Source organism: Onychomys torridus, chromosome 11, assembly GCF_903995425.1.
Source record: "Onychomys torridus chromosome 11, mOncTor1.1, whole genome shotgun sequence".
NCBI classification, from domain to species: domain Eukaryota; kingdom Metazoa; phylum Chordata; class Mammalia; order Rodentia; family Cricetidae; genus Onychomys; species Onychomys torridus.
In genome coordinates, this window is record NC_050453.1 from 4,389,511 (window position 1) to 4,399,208 (window position 9,698).

Below are 9,698 nucleotides of genomic sequence, written 5' to 3' on the forward strand. Positions count from 1 at the left end.
ATATTTAACATTCAAATGCTTTGAGTACAGGCAAGGTGCTGTGTAGCCACCACTGACTGGCAACCAGAGGGTAGTCACTCCCCAGGTCCCATCTCAGCACACTGCAAACTACTTAACTGTTCATTTCTTTGGGCTTGCCTGTCCTGTGGCCTTTTGTGTCTGGCTTCTTCACTTAGTGAAGTCTCAAAGTTCAGCTGTGTTGAAGTACGAATCAACATTCCATTCTGTTCGCGGCTGACTTATAGTGTACTGTACGGAGATCTATACTTTGCTCATCCATCTATCAGTTAATAAGCAGGTGTGTGTGCTTTCACAGAGAGATAGATAACCTTGTCCTTATGGGATGAATGCCTGGAGTAAGAGTTCATCAAACTAACTGGGAGAGTCTGGAGTAGGGGTCCAAGTGACAACAGTTTGGAAATCCCAAGTCTGGCTAACTATGTGGGTGTGGCCATAGACAGTCATGACGTCAGACGTAAACAGATTTCCAAAGCTCTCCCCAACAGCAGGGCTGTTGGGGGGCAGGGGAGAGGGGGTTGGATGGGCTCCTGGAATTTAAGGACTTCTCTTTTCTACTCCCACCCCTGAGCACAATGTAGAAAAGCAGGAAGAAAAGTCTTTGGTCCTTAAGAGAGTAAATGGTCCCCTACCAAAACAAAACCAAAGGGAAAAACCACTGGGTAATTTTAGCTCCCCACCTCAGCCCACCGTCTAAAGTGGTTCTCCATCACACAAACACACACACACACACACACACACACACACACACACACACAACTTCCCATGATGTAGTAAAAACAAATCAGTTTGAAAATATTTGAATGGCCCAAGTTCCCCTTGAGAGGTAAAGTCCTATAGCAGTTGAAAACAAAGATCTTAGATATAGTGAGACCTGGACTCAAAGAGCATAGTTTGTGGGTGTTGGTGATTCAGTTTCTTTACCCTATGCAATGAGAATGGTAACAATAGTGCACGTTGGTGGTCATCCAGTAATATCACACAGAGCACAGTGTGAGTAAGCATTAATTTTATCTTAGTAAAGGCCAGAGCCACCATGAAAGATTACCACCATCCACATTTAATGAGGTATCACAGAAGGATCAAGACCAGTATCCAGGTTATCCAATAAAATGACACCATAAGCTCAGATATTTCAAGTCCACCTGTCCCTTGAATTCCCATAGACTTAGAATCTTTTCAGTTGGGCTAAAGAAAGAAGAACTCATATACAATTTTTCCATGTGAAACCTTTTCATTTTGGCATCCACTTGGAGGCCTGTCCTCTTGAGGGCAGCTGGAGGATGGGACAAAGGGGGATGTGACAGTGACAGGTCACAAAGGGAGAGGGGATAAATATGGTTGTGTAGGGCTTCAGGCCCTAGTGGTCACTTCTCCCACTAGGGCTGCAGTTTGTAGACGTTCAGGGGGCTTTCCAAAATATCACCGGTGGAGGTTGGAGGGTTTTTAGACCCCGAAGAAAACCTCCCTGGAGTCTACCCTGCATCTCTACACCTTTGGAGAGATTGGGCTTGGGGTCCAGGCACCCAACAGCACCCCTTGTCAGTCATCTGTGCTCCCACCCCCAGCCCAGGCCTCTGGGAGGCTCTGAGGCAAACTGGGGGCCTGTGGGGTGGGGTTGAGAGACCTGCTGTAAGTGCCACCTCTGTGATCCAGGAGTTCTGCTGCTCCCTCATCTGCGGAGACCAAGAAAGACGCAGGAACCCACCTTGCCGCGCACCTTTCTCGACACAAAATGACCTCGAACACTGAGTCTCTGTTACCGTATTACACAGCCCAGAGTGGCTCTGGCGTCGGCATGTTCAACACCACCATGGGAAAACTACAACGGCAACTATACAAAGGAGAGTATGATATTTTCAAGTACGCACCAATATTCGAGAGTGACTTCATCCAGATCACCAAACGGGGAGAAGTGATTGATGTGCACAACCGTGTCCGAATGGTGACTGTAGGCATCGCGTGCACCAGCCCCATCCTCCCGCTCCCTGATGTCATGTTACTGGCCCGACCAGCCCCGGGCTATGAAGACTTTCTTGGACGAGGCCAGACCACCAAGGGCAAAAACCGCAAGTCTGCAAAGACCTTGGAGCTCACTAGGCTCCTTCCTCTGAAGTTCGTAAGGATCTCTGTTCACAATCATGAGAAACAACAGCTGCGCCTCAAGTTCGCTACTGGCCGATCTTGCTACCTGCAGCTGTGTCCTCCTCTCGAGGGCCGGGATGACCTCTTTACCTACTGGGAAAAATTGATCTACCTCCTGAGGCCGCCTGTGGACAGTAACAGCAGTACCTATGCCATCCCAGCAGAGGACATAGTGTGCATGCCTCTGTTGGATGAAGAAGACAAGTCGAATCCGACAGTGGCAGATCCCCAAGGAAAAGGAGAACCAGACCAGGTCAGCATCAGAAGCCTCCCCATGGTCACAGACATTACTGGGATCGGCTCGGATGCTTTTGCAGGTGGTGAGGGAACCCATCATGACTCCCCCAAACCCACCGCCATGCCCAGTGTATCCACATCCAAAACAAAATCAAAAGACCTTGCCAAAGAGTCATCGACAGGGATAACAGCAGTGGCAGTGGGTGATCTAGCAGGTGCCTTGAGCTTGGCAGCAACCAGGCCTGTAGGCTCTGGACAGATCAATGCAGCCATAGCGGGGGGAGGGTCCATGGGTACAAGAGGAAGCAAAAGCCATTTGTCCATTGCAAGTGCTGGCAAGATGTCACCGAAAAGCATGAAGGTTGCCTTGGGAGGGGCGACCAGCAAGTCCCTGGAGTATATTTCCAGCACGTCCCCCAGACTCTCCCGAAAAGAAAGCTTGACTATGGCAATTGCAAGAATAGAACCTACTAGCAAGTCTGATGGAGAGACAGCAACTGATCCAGTAACTCTTGCCTTGACCTTGCCGAGTGAAAGACACACAACCGGACAGACTGGACAGCAGAAAGCCCCCGAGGCCAACACCGAAGTCAATAAGGGAAGGAGTGAAAGAAGGGAGCGGAGAGCAAAAGACAGGGCTGGCAGCAGGAGTTCCCACCACTCCAGGACAGGAGAAGGTCGCCACAAGACAGCTGGGGACAAGGTGGTTCGGAAATCATCCAGCCACAGATCGACTCTGGATGAGAAGAAGGAAAAAGGCAACCCCAGGGGAAGCAAGCGCAACAGGTCACACAAGGGGGTCAGCCATATCCCCATCATGAAGGAGTCCCGGAGCTCCCACAAATCAGGCAGGACCCTCTCCACCACCAGCTCTGTGACTACAAGTAAGAGGCCTGGCAGAATTGGCTTGTTTCTGAGGAACATCAGAGCCAACCTGGCTGCAAAAGGCCTGGCATCACAGCGTGGCCAAGAAGTGGACATCGTGTCCAAGACACTGGAGACAACCAACGTGGAGGCCATCATAGAGAGTGAGAGTGGCCAGGGCCTGGACATCATTGGTTCTGTGACATCCGAGGTCATGGAGACAGTGACCTTCGAGGCTTCTTAAAGTACAACTGAGAGCCCAAAACTGCAAAGGGCCCAGGGCCCAGGGTGAGTCCCTAGAGTCCATTCCAGCGTTCTCACTGCAGTTTAAATAAAGAACCATCCTACCGGAGAAGGGCTCTCTGCATTTCCATACCCGGAAGTTCAGGAGTGACCTCATAGTGGATTCTGTGATGTCATCATAGACTCCTGGCTGCACCTGGATGAGGGTTCCCTCTCCTTGAAGTGGGTGCCCCACAACTATGGCTGTGTTCTCCTTGTCTAAGGATAAGGGTCCTGGATCTAGTCAGGGATGGGAGAGAACATCAGCATTGGTTATTAAGACTGTCTGGACTTAGCAATTCTGCACATATCTGTCACCTGAGAGTAATGCACATCTGTACTCAGGTGTTTCCGTCAGGTGGTTTTAGCTATGAGAATATTCCTAGCAAAATGATTTAATGTCCAAACATTGGAAACAGACCAAATAACCAAGTGAGAATTTATATGATGCATTAGGGGTATTCAAGTATTACAACATAGGTAAATTTTGCTCATAATGTTGAAAAGAAGCAAATCAGAGAATAGGGCATCATTGCATTTATAGGATAGTTCAAAAACAAGATGAGAAGTTGAAGGAAAAGCAGACGTGTAAACAAGATGGACTCAAGACCTTCGGGGCTGTTTTGTGTGTGTGTGTGTGTGTGTGTGTGTGTGTGTGTGTGTGTGTGTACACATGCCATAGTCAGCATGTGGCAGTCAGAGGATGACTTTTGGAGATTGATTTTTTTCCTTCTACCATGTGGGTCCTGGGGAATCAAACTCAGGCCATCAAACTTGGTGGCAAGGACCTTTCCTGGCTGTATTTAAGGAGTGAGTAAGTTAGTGATTGTTTGTACAATTCTAGTGTCTCAAATGTCTGCATTGTAATATTTCCCAAAACATATCTTGAATCCTTTTCCTTATGTAGCAATCCTTCTTAAGATTCAAGAAGCTATGACTAGTTATTAGAAAAAGAAGGCTGAGGGAGATGGTTACATCATCATCCAGTGGGGCCTTTGCAGGACAGGGTCACCTCAGCCCACTTCCTTATGCAGAGCCCCATTTGAGGAACAAGAGAGAGTAGCTTCAGCCTGGCCACCAGACCCTGACAGAAAGCTCCAGAGACATGGGCACTGTCTGTGATTAAGAGGAGGAGAAGGGGGTTGTGGGATCCGGGAAGACACTGTGTAGCTGGAACTGTGAGCTGGTTTTTGAACTACAGTAGACGCCAGCTGACCCTATCTAAGAAGGGTCCAGACCACCCTTTAGGCTGCCCCTGCCTGCACTGTAGCTATAAACAGACCTCCTGCCTGGAATTCCAGGCCTTGCTTCCCATCTCCCCAGCCACCAATTAAACTCTTGAAAGGCTAAGCAGAATTATTTTCTCCATATCCAATCTCCTAAACTGTCTACAACTCCAAGAAACAAATTCTTAAAGCTCATGTCAGAAAGGCTGTGGGCCTCCAGGGTCAAATCCTTAAAGCTGACTTTGGGTGGAGAGAGAGTGGTGGGCATGGGGGTTGAGGGCTTGCTGCTGAGAAAGGAGGCTGACTTAAGACCTGCCCACACCAACCATTTCCTGCAGCCAAACAAGGTTCTTGACCCCAATATGAGGGACTACTGGAGTGAGTCAAGTTATTCTTAAGAAAGGAGGGAGCATGCAGATTAGATAGGACCATGGCTGTGAGGAAAACAACCTCAGAATCATTAACCCAGAGTTCCAAGAAGGGCTTCCTCCTCCTGCTGGAGCCAAATTAATGGTTTACTCCTAGCCAGCTTGTCCTTCAACAGAAGGGTGTGGAATTTACAAAGATCATACCACATCTCTTTAATTTGAGGATTTCTACCCAGGTGAGTGTGAGTCTGTCAGAAAAACAAAAAATAAAACAAACCCTCCCTATAAACATCACATAGCACTCAAACTAAAATGCTCCCTAGCATTCACGCTCTCTTCCCTTCTCACAGCCCTCCATCTGGCAGGTCAGCAAATGGTGTTGAGAACATCATTTTAGAGGACCCATTCTAGGTGCTAAGGGGCATTGCAGAGTGCAGAGCCCTTCCAACCCTGGAAGGTGTTGCAGCTTGCCTGACAGATGTGTCTTTGGGGCATTTGCAGGAGGGTTCCTGAAGCTAGTGTGGATCTGGAACTCACAGGGAAGGAGAGGGATCAGGAAGACCTATGAAGTAAGGCAGGCCTGAAACATCAAGGTGCTGTGGAAAGAATTGTATAACCTGAGGTTGGAGGGCCAGGAGAGAGCTAGGCTTTGGTGACCTGGGGAGCTGTGTGAACATGCAGACCTTTGGGAATCATTTGAAGGGCAGTGCCTGACCAAAGTAGGATCCCTGTAGCTCCAGGGTAAAGAGTTGAAGAGCAGGGGCTATCTGGAGGCCCAGGATCCTTTAGGAAGTCCAGCTAGAGATGAAGAGCCCATGACCTAGGCAGCTATGGAAAGAGAGGGGCAGAGTCAGGAGACATAGAAGAGGTGAAAAGGACAGTTGTCTGCCTTTCTCCGTCAGAAGGTCATGGTTTGGAACTGAACTCCAATTGCCTAAGGTCAGCAGAGTGAAAAATGAGTATTTTTCCTCCCTTAGGGGGCCTGATGGTCTGTGGAAAGGGCTGCAAGAAGGGAAGAAGTGTTAGTGTATAAAACAGCTTAATATGTGCTTAGAGATTAAAAAAAAAAAAAAAAAAAAAAAAAAAACCAAAACCCATGCAGGACGTTAAAAGGAGTGTGGAGGGAGGGTCTGGGCTTTGGAATCGACACCCTCAGAGAGACTAGAGAGAGGGAATAGGAGCTGGTGAGAAGCTCCGTCCACCTCCAGGGGTGTGAAGTCGCTCAATAGAGCCCCTTGTGGCCTTATGCTGTACTGCCCCTTGGTGCTTGACCTAGGGGAGCCAGGGTGGTCGCTTCTGAGTCACAGTCCTTTCCCTTTGTCCCTCCACAGTTTACCTAATGCTGATTCCCTGATGATCAGCCTGTCCATTAGGGGCACCACCTCTGCAGCAGGTAGCCCCAGGAGTGACAGCAGAGAAGCTGGGAAAGAGGGTGTCTTGTCTGTCCAGGCAGCTGAGGGCTCTTGCACCCTGACGGGAGCAGCTGTACCACAGTCATTTCCCTGAAGAGATGGACAGAGAATAGGTGTGGGGTTAGTGTCATGTTCCCTCTGCAGCCTGGAAGTCATTTGAGAAACTGTTGTTGCACGGGTGTGGGTTCACACGGTCTGTGGGAAGAAGACACAGCGCACCTTACAGAGGATTTTAGCCTTTCCAGCTGCAGGCAGACCGAGAAACACCTTCCATTAGCCAAGGGCATTTTTATTGTTCTCCAATTTACACTTTCAGCAAGTTGATTTCCATATCCCCAAAACATCCTAACTAAGCTTCCAAAGAGACAATGCCAAATGCAAATTCTCGATTAAGGAGTATCACAGTGTGCTGGAATTTTCCCAACCAAGTTTTGCATAGGCTTTGTACCCTTGAGACACTCTCAGACAAGATTCACATAGAGGACAACAGGAAAAACAAGAAGTAACTAAGGAACAAAAGGTGGGTTAAGGCTAGATGCTAAGTCTCTGGAGGCAAACCAGGTGTAGCTCAGTGGGGATTCTCCCCACAAGAAATGGTTATGAACACCAATTATAAGCAAGATGGGAACCACAAAGATGGGGACACACACACAGAGAGAGACATCATAGACATACAGATACACACAGAGACATACACAGATACACACACACAGATACACATACACACAACACACAGATACACACACACACACACACACACACACACACACACACACACACCAGTACAAACCGAGGTGGGATGAGGTGGGGTTAGAGCACTTGTCTGGCATGTGCAAGGCCATCCAAAGCATATTAGTGGCTGTCAGTGCAGGTTAGACAGAGCTCCTGCTCTAAGGACTCTGTGGAGAACACTGCTTATGTCCTCCTCCATAGCCCTGTCAAGTAGACAGTAGCATTCCCATTTTACAGATGAGGAGATGGAGGTTCTGCAAAGTTAGAGGTTACCCAGGGACAACTGTGGTGGAGCCAGGATTAAATGCCAAAGGGGCAGACACAGGAGCCCATACTCAGGCTCCCACTGTGAGCTGAGTATGTGGAGAGACTTGCTTTCCAGAGATCCATCATCACCACGATGCTTGCCTACAGTCAACAGGCAAGAAATACCGTATCTGAAGAGTCCAGGATAGCTTTGCTCACATCCAGGGCCTTGAGGGGAATAGCTAAAGGGGATGTGGCTAGGATTATTAACGGGAAGGCTTGTGTGTGGCCTCTCCTGACAAGTTGGTCTCTAGTGGTTAATTTGGCTTCCCTGAGAACATGTTTCAAGGCCACTGAGAAGCTGTTTCTGTGTGTGACTATTTCTTCTGAAACACTCTGTCCTGGAGAAAGGCTCATGGAGGCTTAGGAAGTTGGGCCAGTGAGATGGCTCAATAGAAAAAGGCACCTTCTGCCAAGCCTGAGGACCTGAGTTCAATCCCCAGAACCCACATGGTGGAAGGAGAGAACTGACTCTCATAGGTTGTCCCTCTGCCCTCCACATGTGCTGGGAAAAGGAAAGAAAGAAGGGAGGAAGGAAGGAAGGGAGGGAGGGAGGGAGGGAGGAAGGGAAGGGAGGAAGGAAGGAAGGAAGAGAGGGAGGAAGGAAGGAAGAGAGGAAGGGAGGAAGGAAGAGAGGAAAGAAGGAAGAGAGGAAGGAAGGGAGGGAGGGAGGAAGGAAGGGAGGGAGGGAGGAAGGAAGGGAGGGAGGGAGGAAGGAAGGAAGGGAGGGAGGAAGGGAGGGAGGGAGGGAGGGAGGAAGGAAGGGAAGGAGGGAGGGAGAGGGGAAGGAAGGAAGGGAGAAAGGAAGGAAGGAAGGGAGAGAGGGAGGAAGAAAGGAAGGAAGGGAGAGGGGAAGGAAGGAAGGGAGAGAGGGAGGAAGAAAAATCTCAGGAAGTAAACAAAACTCATATGCTCTGGAAGTAAACCTCTCAAGTACCTGAAGAATCTCACTGTCCATAAGGCCCTGGCCAGGGTTATTGATGCAGAAACAGGAGTGGGGAAGTGGAGACTCTCAGACCACACCAGCTGCCTGCAGGTTGTGCAGGGCAGGGAGCTCCAGCAGCTGTGGCAAGTCCTCAGGCTGTTGCCCATGCTGCGGTGGGCCCGTCCTCGGGGCTGTTGGTTTACTTGTAAGTCGCCCCAATAATTCACTTGTTCACTGAGCTGGGCTTGGGTGAACTAATTTCTTTGGTCTGTTGTTGGTGCCCAATCTGGAGAGAGTCGATGTCTGTGCACATCTCCCCAGAAAGAGTTCCCAACACTGATCCAGCTTCAGTCACCTGGAACAGTGCCCACTACATTTTTTGGCTGTGCTGTTCATAAGCATGTAAAGCCTCCACATGGAGAGCCTGGCTTCTCCACAGATAGGACTGGCACTCTGACTTGCGGGGAGAGAGATGGACTTTGCTCCTCTCTGTAGAGAAATGGACAGGTCACAAGGGAAGAGAGCATCCTGGATGGCTGTTATGTGATTGCCACTCTGGAAAATACCATTTGCTTCATTCTGGGTACCAATCCTCTCACTGATGCGGTAACTCTGGCCTGGATAAACCTGATCAACCCTGAGGTAATTATAAGGGCCATCTTGAACTTTCCCTCTCTTGTACTCATTCATCTCTCCTACCTCTCCACACCACCCCCCACCCCATCTCCATCCACCCCCTTCCATATCTTCAAACTTTGTTTGGTTCTTAGGAAACTGAGAGATTAACAGGATGCCAAGACCACAGTGCATGGGTCCTGGAAGGGTCTTGACTAAGCCCAGATGTGCTGCACACAGGAGGAAGATATCGAGAGGGACTTTCCCGAGGCCCTTCTTTAGTCAGCATTGGAGTTCTGGAAAGCGCAGAAGAGCACAGGTGATAGTGGATCTCCAAGGAAGCCCACAGCTTCCTTTCCATCTTGACTGCCTGGAACCAAAGCCACTGGTTTCCGTTTTTTCATCCGCTACCTCACCATGATAGGATCCTTAGCTTCTTGGAACCTGTCCCAGCCCCAGGCTCCAGAGACAGGTGGAGGATTATGGGAGAAGCGAGGAACAGTTTAAACACCTGGTTCAGCTACTTTGCTCCTGACCCTTCAGTCCAAGGACTTAGAGCTTTAACATG

General features: G+C 49.3%; 1 protein-coding gene across 1 annotated transcript; it reads left to right on the forward strand.

The window, feature by feature from the left end:
- Window positions 1–1,753: 1,753 nt before the first annotated feature.
- Fam71a (family with sequence similarity 71 member A) lies at window positions 1,754–3,508 on the forward strand. Its single transcript, XM_036202569.1, has one exon. The coding sequence runs from the start codon at window positions 1,754–1,756 to the stop codon at window positions 3,506–3,508; it is 1,755 nt and encodes a 584-aa protein (XP_036058462.1).
- The last annotated feature ends 6,190 nt before the right edge of the window (window positions 3,509–9,698 follow it).

Excerpts from the sequence above, each read along its gene's own strand:
- Fam71a (XM_036202569.1), top strand. The coding sequence starts at position 1,754 with ATGACCTCGAACACTGAGTCTCTGTTACCGTATTACACAGCCCAGAGT.